This window comes from Rhea pennata, chromosome 13 (assembly GCF_028389875.1).
Source record: "Rhea pennata isolate bPtePen1 chromosome 13, bPtePen1.pri, whole genome shotgun sequence".
In the NCBI taxonomy this organism is placed as follows: Eukaryota; Metazoa; Chordata; class Aves; order Rheiformes; family Rheidae; genus Rhea; species Rhea pennata.
This window is the reverse complement of record NC_084675.1, coordinates 22,840,842-22,862,311: the sequence shown is the minus strand read 5'-3', so window position 1 is coordinate 22,862,311 and position 21,470 is coordinate 22,840,842. Positions and strand designations below refer to the sequence as shown.

The following is a 21,470-nucleotide window of genomic DNA, read 5'->3' as shown; positions in this document are numbered from 1 at the left end:
TTGTGTACAGCAACCAACATAATTAATTTTCTGCACCTTTCGCAATGCTAATCATGTGAGAAAGGAGACCTGAAACAGAGACAACATTGCAGATCTAACACAGTTATGGGACAAGCTTGCTGAGAATGAAATATCCTGTGAGCTCCAAACACAGTATGTTTTTTTTTTTTTTTTTATTAGGAGGAAAAAATGATCAGACATGCCAGATGACAGGCTGGGATCTGAGGGACTATAACTCAGCTCCCTGTTCTGCTACAGATGCCCTGCTTGACCCTGTCAAATCATCTGGCCTCATCAGACTTCTGTTTCTTATCTTTAAAGAAGGAGCATGTCTTCCGTCCCCCACAAAGGGATGATTTACTGAAGCAGAGGGACCAGCACGCACCATACACCCAGCTGTGTTTATTTCTTCTCTGTGAGAGACCCTAGGCAACACTGGGAACTGAAAGTCACCTCCAATTTGTCAACTGTACAAACAGAGGATTAATTCTGAAACAAATCAAGTGCCCATATCTCAGAAAGAACTGAATCCAAGCTGTGAGTACTCTGTATCTCACAGGTTAGGGTTCCAGATCCTAGAGTCTCCCAAAAGAATATAGACCCTACAATATCTCTTTGAAGAATCTTTTTCTGCGGGCTGGGGAAGCAGCTTGTGTTCTTGGTTGATTATTTTTTCAGTTTACTTTCTGGTATGCAGAAGTTTGAAATAAACTGGCAAATTCTGAATTTCAGCTAAAGATCTCATATTGCATGGTCAAATAAATAGAAAGTTTAATCTTCCTATAAACCATGTACTACAGTATGTAAAAGCAGTCCAGACGTCAAGCAACTAGCCAATATCCCGTACAGATATCTATTCATAGCTGAACATACCATTTAGGCATGTCTCACATTGAAGCAGGGCCTCCAAGAGGAAGAACTACACGCACTGGTCATCTCTACCTCCAAAATGACACCATCTTCTGATCCCCATGAGCTCCTGAGGAAAAATATACACCTCCACTTCATTTGATGTATAAGCAGGTGACCAGGCCATCTTGGAGGATGATTATAGCAGTATGAAACTATTTTTGGGGGGGCTTTCAGGGAAGGGAAATTCTTGACAGACAAGATTTCTGCTCTACATCTCTTGAGTACTTTAAGATAAGTAACTGAGAACTCTCTCCCTGCTCTCGTGTTTCTCCACACACTTACAAAAAAAAAAAAAGCATCTTACTGTAACAGTGTAACAGCTGCCAGGGTGGTGGAGCTCCTGGACTTGTTCAGTATCCCAGTGAACAAACTTTACAGGTCTGTTTTGTACTCTGGACCCCATAAATCCTGTTTTCCAAGAACAAGCTGCCAGCCTCAATAGAAGGACACAAACCACAGCAGCAGCAAAAGACCACACAACACTATAACAGCATACGAAAATACAAAATAAAGTCTAGCCAGCACTCTCAAAGTCTTTTGATAGATTTTTTTTCCCTCTTCTTGCTCATTAGAGCCTTATTTCAGTATTAAAAGCTTTGAGTCTTGTTGATTTCTTTTTTTTTCCCTTAAACAAAGGATCTTGCTTTCAGGTAACAGAACAGGACTGTGAAATTAATAGAAGTACTCATTTCTCATTGAGATTTCTTGTGTCTCATCATCAAAGCTGCTCTGCTCAGTATGTGGCTCACAGCTGGAGCCAATACCAGCACATGCTAGTCTCTGATCTACAGCTGCTGGAGAAATAGGCCAAAACTAGGTGTTTATTTTTACAGACTGAACAACTGACACAGGCCTTCCTGAAAGCACTTTAGTGGGGGAAGGCTTACTGCATCACTGACATTTTCTGTAGACCAGGCCATAACATCACAATTGTTGAGCCTGTGGAGTCAGGATTTCTAATAGACTCTGCACTTTAATAATTGATCAAGAGGACAAAGAAGTGTTCAGTTTTGCAAGAACTTACAGCAATTGATACAGACTTTACTTAAAAATGTTTAGAGTCATTGTCAGCAAGTTTGTCTATTACATGGTGCAGCTCTAGCCACCTCCTGGGACCCTTACTTTTGAAATACTAGGACATATATCTAGAGCAGACTATTTCCAAAAGATAAAGTACTCCAAAACATGGAACATTTTTGTTCTGCATTTAAAAACATTCAGTACAAAGACTTTCTTCTCTGAGTGAGGATATGGCTGTCAACATAAGACCAACAATAAGCACAAGTTTATATCATACTTTCCATAAAAGCCAGGGTGTTTGTAGGAAACGGGGAGTCTCTCTTTCTCATCAATATTCAGCTCATCCTCTGCAGCTCTCAGCTTCTCTTCAAACTTGTCAATGTTTGCCACCCGCATCGTGTACAGGAGGGTAACATTCTGGGGACATGAAATCAAGAGGACTATGCTGGATAATAAGGATGCAGCAATGAGCAGGAGAGGTGCACCACATCGAAAAGTCAGACAACAGTTAGCCTTAAGTTGTAGCCTGTTTTTAACTGCACCAACAAACTCGTAAGATGGTAACAAGAACACTAGGACTAAAAAGGAAGTTAGGAACGCCTCTGGTCTTTCCTAGCTAAACTAAAATCCAAATAGGAAAAAATATTTGTAAATTCTTATTACTATATCTTGTTTCAATCATCTTCTAGATGCCTTCAGTCATATTAAATCAAACTGGTAAAGAACCACCACTGAACACTTGGACATCTCTGTTAAGATTTTCTTACAGTTGAATACTAATTATTCTTACAATTTAAAACCAGAAAAACCTTAGATTCCAATTCAATATAAGCAGCAAAAGTTCCCAAAACTTCAAAAGCAATGAAAAGAAATATTAGAGAAAGGCCAATTTACCAGCAAGAGTTTAACTGAAGGCATACTGTTTAATTCAATTCTTTAAGATTATTTATTCTAATTGTAGAAAGTCACTCACAACTTGTCCATGTGGAGTGCCTCCTGGATGTAGATAAACTTCTACAATATCACTCTCTGGAACCACTTCAATTCTCTGGACTTCCCCCTTTGCCAGCATCTCATTCACAAAGTAATTCCAGGAAATGTTGGTCCCTTCTCTGTTCTCGCTGACCGTGAATCGAAACATCAGTAGGATGAAAGTTATGATGAGGAGTGCCCGCAAGCGGTCAAGATGCATCTGATTTTCTCGTTTCCTGCGTTTTTCATCCTCTTTTTAAATAAGGGGGGGGGGGGAAGGAGAGAAAAAAAAGATAGGAACATGTAATTGTGTAATTTTCTGACCTAAGAAGGACAATGGAACTATAAGGATAAACCCTATGGTACCTTTCTTTGTTGCTGTTGTGTAATTTGTTTCTCCTGAAGCATAGAGAGGCAGTATTGAGCTTGTATTGCACAGCCAATTTTCTAGCTAGGCTGACATAGGTAAAAGAAGGTTGCGCAACTTGCCCAAGGTTACAGTTCCAGACCTTCCTGGCTTCTAGACTGCCAGACTGCAAGGGCTCGGCTGTACATATGAAATAGCACCAGCTCAAAAGCCTAGTCATGAGAGGACAAGTAGTCAGCTGTAAAATTAACAGTTGCCAGGAAGGAAGCAAATTTTGTATTCTGCTAGCCCACTACTACTTTTCAAATCAGATCTGCTTTAGCACAACTACATTAAACTACTGGCCCACTTCCATAAAACATGGTTCTCTACTGCCCACTGTTAAGGCTGCTGCTAACATATCCACTGGAAAATATTAAAACTGAGTAAAACCAGTCACAGTGTCACTCTCCAATTATGTAGCACAGCATTACACAGTATAGTTGTTGTTTGGTGAATTCCCAATCTGCAGACATCCTGTATCACAAGACCAACAGCATTTCTACTACCCAGGAGAACAGCTACATTTGTAGTAAATCCAAAATAGCATAGAAGATACCACATACAGTTTACCCAGGTAAACACATTGCAAATCAACCCCCTGGACTTAAAATTGCACAGATTTTCTCCTACAGTATCTAATTAACCTCATGCTCAAACAGGTTTGATAAGCTGTACAAAATTAAGGGTCTGTATCAAAGAGGGAACCACATACTAGACATGCTTTCCTCTCCCCTTACTGTACTAGTGACATAGACATATACTGAAGTGATGCCATAAGAAAAATGGATGGTTTACTTTGAATATTTGCCACCAAACCATTTTTCAGACTTTAAAATTTTTTGAGATTGCATAGGCAAATTCAAAATTCTATGGTCTGCAAAGGACTGTCACAGCACCGTGGTCAAGTCAATGGCTTGCTATCTTTTGAGTTGCTGAAAAGACTACAAATTTCCTTTCCTTCTCCTCCAGTCATATGTAGATATTCTTGATATTTAATTTACCACTTGCTCATGATATACAATTTACCATCAACAGCAACATGGCATACATAAATACTATTCTGTACCCAGAAATAAATTAAGTCTACACCACTGGATTGCTACTGCATCTGCCTGCTGCAACTCAGATTAGATTTACTTGCAAATTCATAATGAATGTTCTGACACTAGCATTTATCACTAGCCACCAATTAGACCCTATACACAGTGCAACAAAACCAAAGGACAAACATACGGTCCAGTCAGATGCTAAAAAAAGTACTCTGTCCTTCAGATATATAGCATCATTTTTCATTTGTTTCCTAGCTCTGCTTCACATTTAACAGGAAAGGTTTGTACCTAAATAGAAACAATGCAACTTTTCAGATAAGGTTATAACTTCAAAACAGAGCGAAAAGCTCAGACACTGTGTCCAGCCCATCCACTTTGTTCTTTGATGCCATCTCCTCACTTCTGTGTTATCTGCTAGATTCAGCTTTATTAGAACAAAGCAGATTCATCACAAAGCTGCAGGCTTACATGCAGTAGTCTTAAAGATAATTAAAGCATAGTAAGATAGAACCCCTAGTCTGGACAATATCCTGAAATGCTGAGCAAGGCCTAAATAAAATGGTTCTATAGAAAAAATAACTCTGGAAAAGTGAATACAGACAAAGTCCATCTATTGCTAGAGCACAATAGCGCAAAAACTGGCCCTTAGGTATCTCAACAATCTCTCCAGTGTCTAAGAATTAGACTTGTCTAGGACCTTTAGCCTATAGCCAAATAACTTTAGAAAACACTACCATTTCGAGAAAGCAGGAAGACAATGCAAAGCCTTCTACTCCACATTTAATTTGAGACAAAGCTTATCTATTTCTAGTTTATGCAAAAAATGGCTATCTTTGCAGTACAGCACTTGCACTGCTCTGTAAGTTACTCCACAGTATTTGGTAAATAAGAACTGGAAACTGGAAGTGACACTTGCAAGCAACAGCTGCAGGAATACTTTGAGCTCTTCAGTCTCAAAAAGCCTCCATAAAGCAACGATTTGCTTTTAATCCTAAATTTGAACTCTGATTAAAATCTTGCAAAGGCTGCAGTGACAGTTTGAAGAGTTCTTTTTTTTTAAATAATTGCTGCAGAGATGAGTATTCCCCTGGAGACATGGGATAGCATTCCACCTCCCAAAGTCAAGTTACACATTAATCACAGGAAGAAAGAGGCCACAGAACACAGCATGTTACTGTTTACTAATTCCAACAGCTACAATACTTCAAGGCTCTGTGCTCACAGTCACCCTGTGTGGTCTTGCAGACACTAAGCACCCCAGCCTCAAAAGCACCAACTTCCTTAATGAGGGAACTGCGATACCGCACTAGCACCCCATTACAGACTTTGTCTCAGTTCAACAGATGAAACAGGTAAAGTCACTGCTCTTGGCTGATGGAGACTGCACGCAATATGACATGAATCAGAGCAGGAGTGATCATCAGTAGATTGTTTTTACTTCAAAAGCTGAACCAAGAGGATTCTACCATGGTATTTAAGCACAACACAAAACTAAAAAAGAAAAAGACTTGTCTATCTGATGACAATTAGGCAAAAGTTTGTAATATGATTTACAAAACAGAAGTATGATGTGTGAGCCTTCAATTTAGAGAGGATTTATCCCTCACTCAGGCGTCCGGAAAACAAACAAGCAGCACAGCAGACATCCATGTAAGCTCTAAGCCATCAGCAGGCCCTGTAAACATCAATTAATGTTGTAAAATTAAGACACTCAGGTCTGTTATGCTTCAGCAACATTACTGACTGATAGGAGAACATGATACTTTCACCTGGGCCACTTCTGACACCTTTCAAAATAAAGTCCTAAGCCAGCAGATAAAGGATGTGCTATCAGCTGTGGGACACCACAGCTAGAAACCTACACCACAAAGTTGAAAATATACCCACCCAGAGCCTGGGAACTTTACATGCACCTCAATTCTTGAGAGGCAGGAGAGAAAGAACACTCAAGAACAAGCAAAGAATTTTCTTCATAGTGGAAGGAAAGAGTCAGATTACACTTTTTAAATGGAATACAGCTGTTGTCAACCCACAAATAGCAAAGACTCACTGACAACACTAAGGTTTGAAGAGACACCCACAGATAGCTTATATTTGAAAAATGTTTGATGAAAACCTACTAGAACATCATAATAGTGCCTCCTATAAAGATCTAAACACTAGCCTGTCAAAAATTATGTAAGATCTTGTCTCATATACAGAAGTTATTCCTCTTCACTTTTTTCACCTTTCCTTTTCAGGGTCATTAAATTCCTCCCCCTCAACAAGCTTAACATACACAGAGGACACTCCTCGACTTCTCAACTTAATCTGCATCCCATGTAGTTCCCTAGGTTCCAGAACACATTTCATCAGATAAACAAAATTCTTTATTTTGTACCCCAGGATGCCCGGGGCTTTGATAGTACAAGACTTGCAAAAAAACAGTATCGAGGAAGATTGATTTTAAAAATGAAAAGGTTTGAGCAAGTATTATTAGTAACGCAGCTAAAAAACTCTTCAAAGAATCTATTTTTAACTTTACTCCGTAAATCACTAGAGGTAGAGAGAGACAGTGAAGGGAACCTAAACACAAGAAAGAATTGGAATTCATCTTCAACTTGAACTGACTAATAAAGAACTGTATGTTAAAGTGTTCTACACAGAAAAGAACTCCAAACCAAAAGCCAGTAACTACTACTGTTCCCTTTTGTAAAGTAGGGAGAAAGGGCAAACATCAATTAAATTGTTTGCATGAGATGCAAAATGGCACAGAAAGCAAACACACGCACACAGTTCAGGATCTCTCTTAAGCCTTAGGGCTCTGGTAGCAGCTAAGCCAAAATAACCCTTCAAACTTATCAGCTCCACAAGCCTATGGCTAAGAACAAGTTACAGCTACAGCTCTGCAGAACAGAGAGTGTCTATCGTCGTGAACTGCTCTAGTATGAAGGTGGATCTTTCACGTTGTCCGCTTTCATCCCTTACATATTCCTGAAAGGTTCACTTAATTAAACATCCTTTTGGTACATACATACCCTCTTCTTCCTTTGGAGTTTTCTTTTTGAATCCTCCATTCTTATGGTTACTCCCCTGAGATCCTGAAGTAGTGAAATAGTAAGTGCCACCTGCAGGCAAGTAGAGTTAAGCAGTTACTTACAGAAAACCTCAAGTCAAAGTGAGAAAGATGGACAAAGGACGAGACAAATGCACGAGCTCCAAACGCACAGAAAGCTAAGTTCCATGTCCACCCAGGCATACAGCCTCATTCACATGCCAAAGCAATGGGACAGCCTCACCAGAGGTAGTAACGGGAAGGACGGACTCCTTCAGTCTTCTTACATACTTTTTGACAACCTCATCAAAATACAGCTTTGTTCAGACATTAACAAGGCTAAGAAAATCATTTGGAGGGCTGGAACATTCACACATTTTCAAAGGCATAACCAAAGTTAAAACTGGTATGGTCAGTTAACAACAGCCTTGTACCAGGAATTGTAAGTTTTTATTAACAGTAATTCCTGTGCTAGAGCTAAACACAGGTTTTCTCAGTAAATGCTTTTAGGACACAAATAAAAGCCAAGACAGTAAAGATACAAACAGCAAAACTCTTGGCTACTGCTAAAAACAATCAGCAGAGGCTTTCTTTACCAGGAAAAAGAAAAACAAAAAGCTCAGACACAAAAAAAGAAAGACAGACTGCAGCTTCCATTTCCCGTTGTCTTTCATGAAGGCAGCAGAAAGGGAAGTCCAGGAATTGGGCTGCTTGTCAATTCTTATTTATTTTAGAGGGTTCCCTGCCATATGAAAGATTGCACAGATTCTTAACCACTCAAAAGCAAAGCAAAAAAAAAAAAAAAAAAAAAAGAACTCTTCAAGATAAGGTAGTCCAAGCTCACCAGATCTACTCTGGCCAGAGCAGCAGCAACAACTTTTGTTCAAATCTCAAATGCATCAGCAAATCTGTTTGCCTAGTGTGAAGAGGGCAGGGAGAGGACTAATTACTTTTGTTGTACATTTTGGAGCTTTTGCTCTAAGAATGCTGATTTTACATGTACGATTTTACATCATACAATTTAACTTGTTCCAAGTTTCAATGCAATGTTTTCAGGAAAGAACTCACATGATGTGACTTCTGCCAAAGGTGAATGCTACTTTTTTTTAAGCTTTGCTAATGAGGCACATAAAAATTCTCCTGAAGAGCCTGCAGTTTTTAAATTAGCTTTTGAATCTTAATGACTTGAGCAAGCTCTCATCAAACTCAGGTCCTTGGGGAAAGGTGCCATTGTTCAACTCTGCCACCAGACAAAAATCTAAAAGCCCTATAAGTGATTACACTGCTCCCTAAGACAAGCTTTTTTTTCTTTTCTTTTTTTTTTTTCCAGGTGCAGGAACACATGCAATGAAAGTAATGAAAAGTCAACACTCTTACTAAATTAGACCTTTTTTTTTTCCCCTCCCCAGCAGTACAGTTGCTTTTAGGGACTCACCTAAGAGTTTCCAAAGCCTGACTGGATCTCGAATTATGTGTTGTTTCACTAGGACTCCACTGAGACCTTGAAATGTGGGGGAAAATGTTTGTGACAGAAGGCTCTGAGGAAGAAGAAAAAGAAAGAAAGAAAGGGAGGGGGGAAAAAAAAAAGAGAGCTATTGGAAAAGTACTGTGCCTGCTTGCTGATTCTGTACTATGTGAGACTAAAATTCATCTCTAAATATGAAAAAATTATGGATAAGTCCTAGCAGCACCAGCTGGGAGATCTGAACATTTTTCTTGCTTGTGCTGTGAACATCCCATGTGACACTGAGGATATTGTTTATAACCCAAATTCAGGTCAGCGCACATAAGTATAAACCCATGCCCGATACATTCGAACACTGGATTTTTCTCCCCCTTGTACCTCTGTTACGTGCTCTAAAGGCACGGCGGAACTTGGTTCTTCCCGAAGCGCAGCGAGTTTCGCCTTCTCACCACCACCGAAACGCAACCACGCTCCCACAGCGGCAAGCCTCAGGGGCTACAACTCTGTAACCCTTTCGCACGGCGATAAGGGTAACGCAACTGTTCCTCTCGGTCCTTCGCACCCGCCCTGCGGTGCGGGCCCCCCTGGAGGGCAGCGCCACACCGCCGGGCCGCGCCGGGCCGGGCCGGGCCGGGCCGCGGGAGCTTCGGCGGCGGCAGCCGCGCCGGAGGCCGCTGCTCGCGTCAGCCCGGGCGGGCGCGCCATGGGGACCGCTTCTTCCCAGCGCAGAGCGGTTTACACCGGCTTAAAGCCACCTCGGAGCTCCGGCGGCCCAGGAGCAGGCGGGGAGGCTGGAGCCCGGCCGGCCGCACAGCCGCCCGCCTCGGCGGCGCGGGGGAGGGCGCGGCACGGCGCCGGGCCCCCGCCGCGGCCCGGCTGAAGCGAGCGCCAGGCCGCGCAGCGCCGCCTCGGCGCCCCCTCCTCGCTCCCGGCCCGGCCCGCGCCGTTACCTGCAGGAGGCCGTCGGGGCCGCCGCCAGGCCGCGGGCGCGCCCAGGCCCGCGCTGCGCCCGGCCGCCGCCAGCAGCAGCAGCGGCGGCCCCGGAGCGGCAGGAGCCGCAGCAGCAGCGCCATGACCCGCCGGCCGCGCCGAGGCGTCGGTGCGCGGCCTGCCGGGCGGGGGGAAGGGCCGCGCCGCGGAGCGAGGGCGCCGCCGGGCCCGCCGGGAGCCGGAGCCTCAGCGGCGGCGGCGGAAGCGCTCGGTGAAGAGCGAGCGGCCATCTTGGGAGCGGGCGGGCGCCGGCGGAGCTGCCATGGCTCAAGATGGCGGGCGCCGCGGCGAAGGGCCGGGAGGGGCCGAGGGCGCCCCGAAGCCCCGCCCCCCGCCCGGCCCGGCCCGCGCCGTTGCCGCGGCAACGCGGAGTCCCGGCCGGCGGCGGGGCGCAGGCGCGGCCTCGGCCCCCGGCCCGGCCCGGCCCGGCCCGGCCCGGCCCCGGCCCGGCCCCGGCCAGCGCGTGGCGCAGCATTCCCGTGCCCTCGCCTGGGCCGGGGCCCCGGGGCCCCCTCTGCGGCCAGGCCCGGCCCTGCCTGCCCGCCCGAGGCCGCCAGGGCCCAGCCGACCCCCTGGAGCCGGCCCGGCCTGAGCCAAGCCCCGAGCACAGCCTTAGGCAGGAGAGGAGCAAGCACCTGGGAGAGGCACGAAGATGCCAGCAGGCGCGGGAGAGCGGCTGTGGCGGGCGCCGCCTGCCCGCGGCCCGGACGCAGGGCCCCGCCGGCTGGGACAGCTGGCACCGAGCGAGCGGGCCGGGCCGGGCCGGTGGTGCGAGCGTGAGTACACGACTAGCCCCACGCTGGGAATTTTTCACTCGTTACATCATGTTCCGTGTAGTTACAGCAGCCATGAAAAGAGAGAGAAACAACCTCTGGGAGGTTAGATAATGTTAACACAGAGGAAAAGAGACCAGCTACCTCCCTTTGCAGCTGATGCTGGGGAAAGCTCCGCTCTGACAGCTCAGACTTAGGTATGCGTTAGCTCCAAACACAGATGGAAACAGTATTTAGTGTCTGCAGCTGAGTGTGGTGGATTATCAAGAACTCTCAGAAGTAAATTGAGTGCACACATATATCTTTGTTTATATACTTGCACTTTGTCAGGCAGATTAGCTGGCCCTCGTGATCCCCTGTCTTCTGTGGAAAAGCCATTATAACGTGTTTGACAAGTCACAGTAGCCAAGCTGCAATGCTACTGATAGAGTTTGCATTTAAAAGTAGTTCTGTTAGTACATGTGCAGTTTTAACAGTGATGGAAAAATCCCTTCAAGCATTATATGAGAGTGCCAAGGTTATGAGCAGTGTTAAGTTCCCTATGTACGGATATCACAAAGGTCATTGTATTTTAAGTCCCTGATCCCAAATCTTGTGTAATCTCTTCCTATTTTGCACTGGCTGTACACAGCACAGTGGGTGGGCTCAGTGTCCTCTTCCAAGTGTTAATGTGGGGCAGGAAGGCATTTCAGAACATAACCTGAATGATAATGGATCTTCGCATTTCCTCTGATCCCACCATCTTTCCAATTCAGAGTCTAAAAGTCAGTCAGCAATATAAGGTTTGCAAACATTATTGTGTCAGCTAAAACCATGAAAAGCCCATCCCACGCCCAGTGATGCAGCCAGAGGGGCTAGTAAAAGCTGTAAGGTGGAAGATCTTAATGGCAAGAGCAACGTTCTTCTTTGGGCGAGCAAGCTGAAGTGCAGCACCCCAGTCTTTTTGGACCCTTGGCCCTTGTCAGCCTTCACCTGCACTCACCCAGTGCTGTCAGCAAGTGCAAATGTGGAGAGCCCGTGTGTTTTTAAGAAGGCTGTGCTAAGGTTGGCCCAGGACCACAGAGGTCCCCAGGCTGCAGGCTGGAAATGGCTGTTTTCTTCGGGAGGTCAGCACGGATCCTTTAGGAACTGGAGCTCTGGAGGACGGGCCTTCCTGAGACATTCACCAGCTTCTCTCTAACCATGGGTCTCACCAGGCCAAGCCAAATCTATGGATGACTTTAGGTACTGTCAGTGTTGTTGCTTCACCTCCTGCAACTCACCAGTCCTAGTGCATGTCAGGCCTTCTTGAATGGAAGGCTGTGGGGTGACATAAAATAATAATAAATTATCTGTGTGAAGGATCTCTCCCTTCTCCTCAGCAGGTCTGAATTAGCATCCTCTTTCTAGAAGAGTCTCTTAGGATGTTAATTGTCATCTGCCCCCTGGGATGTGTCTAAGTAAACCTTCTACCAGCAAGGTCTATTAGCATGTTAATGTCCTCCTCACTCCTGGAATTCTCTTTGTATCACTGGCTTAATCGTCAAACAGCTTAATTTACAGACACAAAATTAAACTGGTTGCAATTAATCCATATTGGCTGGCCAAAGCTTGCAGTGTCGCAGTGGGGATGTGACAGCCGACTGCTGAGAAACCAGCAGCTCCTCTTCCGCTGAAACCCACCACAAAACCTACCTGGTACAGCCAGCCAGGCTGCCAGGGGAGACGCTGCACAGTCCGTGTTGCTACCTGCTTCTGCTCTGCACCAGCTCAGCAGGCAGAGTTCTCCTCATGGAAAATTCACTGTCTGCAAAGAGAAGTTCACCAGTACTGCTTGGCTCTGGGGAATTCATGCCCCTTGTCCCACCAAGCCTGCAAGCTGTGAAGCCACAGCTGGCCCCTTGGAGGCTGCAGAGAGCCCAGGTCCAACATGGGCACACACCATGTGGGAGCTTTCAGTGATAGGCTGGCAACCAAGAGCAGTGAAAGCTCTTGTTCAGCACAGACACGAGCCCAGTGCATGCCCTCTGCTGCCCACCAGCCTGTGCCACCATCCTTTGCTGGGTGGCTGCCACAGAGACCAGCAACACGTCTTCCCCTGCCTTGTGGAGGGATCCCTGGCAGGAGGTATTTACACTTTGGAGCAAGAAATAGCTTATTTGGAAACGGTGACTCCCTCTAGTAGAGGCCATGCCCACAGAGGACAGAGGTGTGGGGTTTCCAGGGTGGAAACATGGGATGTGACAACCGCAGCAAAGAGTGCCAGGAGTCACAGGGCTGCAGCATCCCTGTGCCCCAGTCGCTGTGGGGTACCAGCACTGTGCACATCTCTGCCTCAGCTTCACTCCAAGCATATCACACCTTGCTTGCATTGATTTTGTGATTAGGCCTGTTGCTAATTAGGCCTGATCTATTTTAAAAAATTGCATCATTTAAATAGAATTACAGCCCGATTAGAAGTGAAGCAGTGCAGTTTGCTTAGACAAGACTTCACTGACTTCAGCCAGGCTGATCTGACAGAGAGCCAAATGAGTTTCATTACATCTGCATTACAGTTTTGCTCCAGCTTTAGTGAAGACAGACTTGCACCCACTTAATGATAGAGGGCAAAGAAAGCTGAATGGGTCCGGATGGGCTCACTGACTGCAACAAACAGCGTTTCAGGTCTGTACAGCAGTTGGGCTCTTGCTGCAACGCTCCCAAACAGAAGTCACTAGCCTTGGTGTGGCAAAACCGAACTGAACTGTGAGGACTGGTTATTTACAAACACAACAGGTAGCTGGAGTTGACCCCATTTCCATTCCTCCTTTCACACTGCGCCTCGAAGGCAGCACACCCATGATGAAGCACTAGGAAAGGAGGTTGGGATCTTTTCCTCTCTTGTGCCAACACAAAGTAACACTAGGAAGGAGAGTCAAGAGTTTTGCTCTGTGTGCAGCCAGCAATCACGATGGCTGCACTGAGCTTGTGTGTGGGTGGCTCAGACTGTGCTGCGTGCAGGGAGACAAGTGCTGTCCTCTGTGTGTGCAAGAGATGACCTTGGGAAAGGTGGCTTCAGCCACTGCCCTTGGACTGGCAATATGCTCCTTTGGGAGTGAGCCAGTATTCTGAGGAGACAGATATAACCTGATCCAGGCTTGGCCTCGCTGGGATGCACTCCAGCCATGACATCACTCCTTAATACCATGTGTATTTACTACCGGGGAGAGGTGCTGGATTGGAGACTAAAATCCCTGGTTTATCTCCTGAGTAGGTTATGGACAGGAATCAGCATTAGCAGCCCCCACCCTGTGTCTCTCAGCCCAAGAGGAAACAGTCCCCACAGCCTGCACAGCCATCAGCCTCTGTTATGTCTGAGAACTCCTATCTCCTACTTGGATGCTCCCGGTGAAACAGTCTTGCCACAGTTTTGCCCTCAGAGTCTCAAGGAGCCATTGAAACCCCACGCCCCAGCTTAGCTCAGACTAATTTCAAGACAGCACTTTCCTTTGCAAACTGAGGGACTGGATACCTGGAATTGAGTTTCGGTTGCACCATCCACAGACTTGATATCAATAATTTGATTCATCAATAATGAATCAAAGGACTAAATGTAAAGCTGAAGTGGCTAGAAGGTAATTTCAGACTTTTTAAATGGATGAAAAATACCTCTGTTCTATTGCTCACCTGCATAGCTCTATAAACTAGGACTCCTCTGTGCAAGGGACTGTCCAGGCCCAGGACAGAGATGCACAACTGGAACTAGCTGGGAGCCATTGGGGTGATTCAGCACTCTCTAGCAGCATGCATCTCTGCCACTGAACTAGATGTTTTTAGATGACTTGTTTGTGGATGGCAAGTCAAGGTCAAGGGCTGGATGCTCTCCTTCAGCATAGCAAGGCCAAATATCCAAGAAAGCCTAGAGCTCAGGAATAAAGGACATGCTTAAAAGACTCAACGTCTGTCCCTCAGGCACAGTGAAACTCCTTAGCAGGAAAAGAGCTGTACAGCAGACAGCCCTTTTTACATGAGCCAGTCCAAACCCATCACACCTATTCCTCCAGGAACAGCTTGAGATCACTGCAAGTTTCAGTTCTTCCTGCCGCTGTTGCCAGACTCGCTTCCCTGCCTGCTCCCTGCAGCGCGTAGAGAACAGTCTGGCCCTTAAAGGGCTCCTTCCCGGAGGCAAGGCAGGGGATGGCCCCATGGGGAGGCAGCCTGCAGGCTTACGGCACGACTGGGACACACTGCTATGTTAGGAACTTTCATCTTTAAAAATCACTTCTAAAGACCAGACAATGTAACTTTAAGACAGGTAGGTGACAGATGGCTATAGACATGGGATCACAGAGAAACAGCGATACAGCAGCAGTGACTGAACTGTGCATCAGGATGGCTGCCAATCCTTGCTTACAAATCACTAGAAGAACAGACCAAGTGCAGGCCACAAGGAGCGGTGCTCTGACAGAGGGATTTGAGTTCCTCTCAGTTTAGCTCACTGGGAGGAGACGAATAGCTTGTACCTAAGTCAAAGGCCACAAATTGCTCCATGTGAACAACCCCCTTGGAGAGCGACTGCAGTGGGCAGAGCCCAGGGGAAGCTGAGGAACTCGTCTGTGTGCAGGAGGCAGCTGGAGTCATCTCCAAATCCTGCAGACCAGAGGAGGTCAGTAAGCTTGGAGTGAGCAACTGTTACTCTACACCCCTCCAAATCCACAAACAGGCTAAAAATCTAAAGCGTATAATGAGGAATCATAAAAACTATACTGCTGCCTTTGTGGGCCAAGGGCATGGCTTAGCATGGGAGCTAAATCTGCTTCGTGGGTGGCTGTCTCTGCCCTGTATGGACGCAGCACTTGGCTGGGCTGATGCTGGGACTCAGCTGATTAGATAGAGGGTTGGATCGAGGAACTAAACCTTCAGAAAACTGCTGATTCTGGTCCCAGTGAGTTAGCCTCCTTGTTTAATCACATCTCATCTCGCTCTGCAGAATTGTGAACAACTGCCTCACTTGTAAAGCAGGTGAAAACCCAGTCTATTATTTCTTAAAGCCATCACATGCAGAAGGGCTTGTTTAAATTGGGTTTACCTTTTAACAAAAGAAACACACGGGTAGCTTGAAAGTACCTTTTCTTTAAGAAAAACAAGATTGTGTGCAGCGTTAGGGAGGTTTCTGCTGTATGTAGTATTGAGAGCATCAGCTGTACTCCTTGCTGGCTTTTTAGGTTTGGCTAACAAGGCAGCCATTTATCTTTCTTCAAAATGTTAATAGCTGGCAACTAAAACATAAGCCAAGCTTAAAGTAAAAGTTCTTCTAATCAAAGTCCTTCTAGAGTTTTATTCTCTTGGCCTTTCTGATATTGGCACTTGGCTAGTCACACAGAGTTTGCCCTGATTTGCAACTGTAGTAGTTATAAATCACAGATTGTATAACAAAAAAATAGATTCCCAACTTTATAGGCTGACTGGAGCTGAATCAGCAGAGAATTGCACTCACAATAGCACAGACCAGGTATCTTTGCCCTGAAGTTGTTTGACAAAATGGTTCCTTACATGATGAGACAATTGCTATAGAGCTGCAGTTTAAGTAGTTAGATGGTTACCCATAGGTGGCAAATGCAGTTGAGTGGCTGATGCAGATGCTGCCTCCAGTTAGACAAGGAAGGAGTAACAGAGCAAGGACCAGAGGGTCATAGAGTTCTTTCCCCAAAGTTTATGTCCTTTTACTCCTCCGTGATAAGACAGAAACAGGCCTGAAAGAACATTCCGCAGGTGGCCTAATTTCCCTGCCCTTGTGCAATGTTCTCTTTCCTCCTTAGCACCAACACACTTAGTTTATTTCAAGGTTTGAGAGCTAACAAACCCCTCCTGAAGGAAGAAGGTCCTGAACAATTAACTACTTTTTTTTCCCTCCTAAGTATTGCAGTTAAGTTGCAAAGGGCAAAAGCCAGTAAAGTTGCACATAGTCACCCTTAGTCATCTAAAACTGACACCACCTGCACTTCTAAGGTAACAAAGAAAGCAGATTAAAAATCCATATAACAGAAATCTTATCTAGAAAAACAGCAGAGCAGCCCCCAACTCAAGTTATCCACCTTCCTCCCCTGCTGTTAGCTTTCTTTTGCAAAGTAATTTTAATGTTCCTCCCTGAAACAGGCTTTTGTGTTCAAATAAATAAGGTCAGGATGACACAGAAAGGCTTTAACTTCCTCCCCAGCATTGGATCTTTGACCTGGATAACATTCAAGGCTGTCAAGGAAGTAGTTACAGCCAACTATATTTAGGAAATGAAAAAACATGTTTCCCCTTTAATCTACTAACTCAGAGGCACCAGAGGGGCAGATACTTGTTTGCAGTGTTTTCAGTGAAGTATGACAAGAAGCTTAATGAAAGGGAGGACAGAAAAAAAGAACAACCCAACACCCCCAAACACCCTTTCTTTTGACTGGTTTAGGAGGCCTTATGGATGAGGAAGATGGGTGGAGATAAAAAGGCTAAGCCTACGCAGAACACAGGACCAGCTTAACAGGCTCAGAGTAAATCTCTCTCATGCTGTTATTTAACAGTGAAGTCAGACACATGCTCCTGAACACTCCTTTATCACTACTGAACCCAGCAAAGAGATTTCTCCTGCTGGGGGGCTGCTCGCATCTAGACCATCCTCAGCATGAGAATAATCCTTTCAGCTGTGTCTGCCAAATGTGTGATCCAATACTGAATTGCAAATGCCAGGAAAGTAGTCACAGTTACAGGACATGCTCTTGGAAGAGGGGGTTAAGAGACCAGAGCAATTACTGGTGAGGTCACTGGTAGAAACTATTTGAGAGCTGCTGCCTCAAGAGCTCCCCCTTTTCCCTATGTGAAACAAAATAGGGTGTCTTAACTGTGCAGGCTGCTCTCCCCAGTCCAGGGCACCTTGACCAGCAGGCTCTGGGAGGGGAAGTGTGCACATGTGCTGATTTTATACTTGCTGAAGAGCTGCTCCACAAACAGAATCCTTCCTTGAGGGATACTGCAGCATTCTGTTTACCTCAGTGACATAAAGGAGCTCTAGAACTAGATGTTTGGTAAAAAGCCTGACCTCTGTATAACCAGTATTCCCATCCTGCAGCGGGGCTATGCTAAGCTCAGCCTCAGGTAGCTGTGTTTGCATACGAGGATCTACCACTGTTTGAGTTTCCTTCATGCTGGAGAGTTCACAAGCCAAATATAACACATATGGACACAGCTGATACCATGGTACTCGCTGGGGCTTGAGGCACCACCACAACAAAAACAGAGGAAGAAAGGCACCAGCAGTGTTTTCTGAAGTGCAAGGACTGCGCAGTCACATGGTTGCTCCTCTGCACAGAGCAGCCAAGCATGCGCTTGCTCACTTTTGCCACTTTCACAAGCCCAGTGGGACAAAGGCAGGAGGCCTATCCAGCAAGCAAAATGAACACCCTTATCTGCAGAGCCAAAGGGTTTTTTTTTTATTATTATTATTAAAAGAGACTTTATGAATAAAAACACAACAAGAGCCTCTGGGTATTACACAATCAGCTTTTGAAACCAGAGAAGGATCAGAAAAAAAAATCCAGGCACAGCCATCACAGCCTGGTCAGGAGCAAGTGACTTGTCCCAGGGCCAAGAGGGAACATGCTGTTCTGATGCACCCACACTGTGCAGCAGGGACCACCCAGGCTGGCAGAGAAACCCTACTCAACAGCCTTCCTCTAGCAACTGTCTTGACGAAAGCTCTACTAACCCCTGTGCCGTGGCACGTCTTCAGTAGCCTCTCCCTCGGTTTCAGGGCATTCTTTGGGCCACTCTACAACTTAATGCACACGATCCCTTCCCTGTCCTACGATGGAACTGTCTATGGCAGTAACAAAAACAATAGTTTATGTAAATAACTTCCAAGAGGAGTTTCTCATTAACACAGACTGCCCTGAAAGTGAAAGCAAACATTTGGCATCAAGAGCTTTTAATGAGAATGGAATTAAGGAATTCAGCCCCAAACCACAGTGATTTGGAGTGCACTGTCTGTGCAAACGCTGTGGCAGCGCAGCAGAGGCAGAAGAGGCAAACACGGGACTGAAACGCCGAGTTGATGCCAGGGTGTCTCCAGACAAGCTGCAGGCAGGAGCGCAGTAACATGTAGTTACGCAAACACCGTCTCCCTGTGCCCAGCCCGCTCCTCAGCTAGACGTCGCCACCCCACAAGCAGATGCACCCACCTACACCACCTCGCAGGCCGGCGCGCTGGGGGCGGAGGAGCCGGGCAGCCCCGCGCGAAGCCCGCGGCCGCCGCCGCCGCCGCCGCCCCGGGCGGAGCGCGCAGACGGTCCCCGCCCCGCGCCGCCGCCGCCCCGGAAGCGCCGCCGCTCACGTGACCTCCGCCCGCCAACCAATCGGCCGCCACGTCGCCCTGGCACGTTAGCCAATGGGGGGTCGCGGCTGGGCCTTCCCGTCCCACCCCGTCCCCGCTCCCGTCGGCCCCCGCGCGCGCGGCGGGGAGGGGGCGCTGCAGCGCGTCGTTTTGTTCCCTTCCCCACCCCCTCCGCGGCGCGCTGACGTCGGCGGTTCCGCGCGCGGCCAATGGGGCGCGCCGATGCGGCCGGCCAATGGGCGGGCGCGTCTCAGCGGCGGGGCGAGCGGGGCGGGCGGGCGGCAGCGCTGGGAGCCGAGGCCGAGCGCGGCGGGGCCATGGAGCGCGCGGCCGGGAGGCGCCGCCGCCACTGCCCGCGCCCCCTGCACTAGCCCCGCGCCGCCGCCCCTCCCCGCGCCGCCGCCGCCTCCTTCTCCTCTATGCGGCGGGGCCGGCGGAGCCGCAGGCCCCGCTCGCCCGCGAGGCTGCCCTCGGCCTAGCTGAGCCCGGAGCGCCGGTAAGGGGCGGCGGGGGCGGGCGAGGCCTAGGCGAGGGGCCGCGGCGGGGGGGGCGGGGGCGGCTCGGGGGCCGCAGCGCCGCGGGGGGGCGGGGGCGGCGGGGCCGGGGAGCGGCGGGCCGAGCTCGGCGGCCGCGGTGTCTCGGGGCGCCCGCGGCGGCAGCGGCCGGCCTGCCGGGTGAGGAGGGGGCAGCAGCGCCTTGCTGCGGGAATTATGTATATACACGCACACACGCGCGAAGAAAAAGTTGTCCGAAATGGTAATTTCCGTTTCCCATTTCATCATCCCCGGTAGGCGTTAGCCCTGCGTGTGTGCGCGGAGAGGATGGAGTCGAGGCGCGCTGCCGCCAGCCAGCCTGGCTGAGCCGCGTTTATGTATTTATTTCCTCGTTTAATCTTTAAATTGCTCGGTATTTTTCTCCTCGGAGAAGCCTTTGTGTGCTGGGGAGGGGCTGCTCGACACCTTTGCCCCTTAGCAAAGAAGGGGGGGGGGGGAATCCCAACCCGAGCCAGCTGCGCTTCTGCAGTCCAGAATTAACCTCCCCCAGTCCAGCAGATTGATTGCATGTTTAGAAAGGCAAATCGTTGCTCTCCCCACCCCTCGCCTCTAAGAAGCCTGGATGAGTTGAGCCCTTGACGCCCTCTGCCCTTTCCCAGAGCGAGCAGCTGTCCTGCGAGGGGGGTGTGCGTGCGGTTTGAAAATCAGCCCGTTCATTGAGGCACAAGAGCTGGTGTGTTTACGGATTGGCTTCTACTCTAAGCTTGTAGGTCTGTTTTGATATCCAGTTGCAGGAAGAAGGTTTCCCCCCCCCCCATTTTGTACACAAAGTACTCTGTTACTCTCCTACCACTGCGGACATGGCCCTATAGGCAGAGAACAAATTCCAGACAAGGTTCTTGACGCAAAATTGCCTTCTGAGATGGCTTCTGAAATTGAGTGTAGACCGCTTCTTTTCATGTAGGCAGAGATACTTGCTTAAAATAAATTTTGTGACTGTAATGCTTTGTAGTTGCTGTGTACTGACTTGAAATGCTGAAATTTTACAGAACCCAAAAGAACTTTGAGTTAAATGTATTTTTATTTTTTTCTGGTTTGTTCATAAGATTCCAGAACACTTTTATATAATCACTTCGATTATTTCCTTTTTCTGGGGAAAATCATTCCATGGAGTCATCAAGAGGGAAAATAAGATTAACTCTTGCATATTTTTCAAAAGGCAATGATATGTTCTTTTGTGTGTGCTCTACCAGGAACTAAATATTTGACCTGATTAACTTAAAGAGGAAAAGTTGGCATTTTTATGAGATATGCACCTTTAATCTGCAAGTAAATATATTAGGGCGCTTTTAAATGGTTATGGTGGCCTGCAGTAGAAGTACTTAAAGTGCTACATTGTCTACGAAGTAGGAGCTACACTGACTTCCCCTGTCTTAGTAGGGAAATTCTTAAGTGCCTGGGTTTAATATGCTTATGAAACATCGCTGTTGAAGCCATGTGACTTGTTTTCTTTCCGTGGGAAGAGTTCAGTCAGTGGAAGATCTCATTCTGTGGGGTGGTCTGTGTTTGTGTGGGTGTGTGTCTGTGGTTTTTGTTTGGAGCAGTGTGCATCTGGGTTGCTCCTAAAATGTGTTTGCAGCACAGTTAACCTCATGGCCAGTGTGCATTTGTCCCCAGAGCAACGCCTTGTCTGCGTTACTGTGCCTTCCTTGTGTCTGCTCTTGCTTAGGTGTGTCTGGGGTATGTGGAGCTTGCAGCTTCTTATGAAGAGATGCTCCAGGATTCTTTTCCTTGTTGGTTCAAGGAGAACTTGTCAGTCCTAAAGGAGGTAGTGAGGAAGGTATAAAACTTGCCAGGGCACATCTTGTCTGTGTCTTCCCTGGAAAAAAGGGCGGTCTAAGCTGTAGTGGAATCTGCTATGAACCTGTATTATTAGGCTAGCTGGGACTTGCAGCACCTCCAGAGGTGGTCAGAGCGGTTGTCTGCGCGAGTGCTGCGGGTTCGGTTTGTGAATTTCGCAACA

The 21,470-nt window shown here is 47.4% G+C and overlaps 2 protein-coding genes across 6 annotated transcripts in view; one reads left to right on the top strand and one right to left on the bottom strand.

The window, feature by feature from the left end:
* The window catches only part of SPG7 (SPG7 matrix AAA peptidase subunit, paraplegin), a 31,394-nt gene extending 21,506 nt beyond the window's left edge, over positions 1 to 9,888 (bottom strand). Inside the window, exons 1-5 of one of the 2 annotated variants that reach the window (XM_062586330.1) lie at positions 9,812 to 9,888; positions 8,832 to 8,934; positions 7,380 to 7,469; positions 2,906 to 3,156; positions 2,210 to 2,349 (exon numbers count right to left, since the gene is read on the bottom strand). In XM_062586330.1, coding sequence (XP_062442314.1) covers positions 2,210 to 2,349; positions 2,906 to 3,124 — 359 coding nt within the window. In that variant the 5' untranslated portion in view covers positions 3,125 to 3,156; positions 7,380 to 7,469; positions 8,832 to 8,934; positions 9,812 to 9,888. Of the gene's footprint in view, positions 1 to 2,209; positions 2,350 to 2,905; positions 3,157 to 7,379; positions 7,470 to 8,831; positions 8,935 to 9,239; positions 9,322 to 9,811 lie in introns of those variants that run through there. The other variant, XM_062586329.1, reaches the window with a different exon arrangement.
* A 9,385-nt stretch (positions 9,889 to 19,273) lies between these two features.
* ANKRD11 (ankyrin repeat domain containing 11) overlaps positions 19,274 to 21,470 on the top strand; it is a 163,045-nt gene continuing 160,848 nt past the window's right edge. For all 4 annotated transcript variants that reach the window (XM_062586535.1, XM_062586532.1, XM_062586533.1 and 1 more), the window contains exon 1: positions 19,274 to 19,449. The gene's annotated coding sequence lies outside the window, so the exon portion shown is untranslated. The remainder of the gene's footprint in view (positions 19,450 to 21,470) is intronic.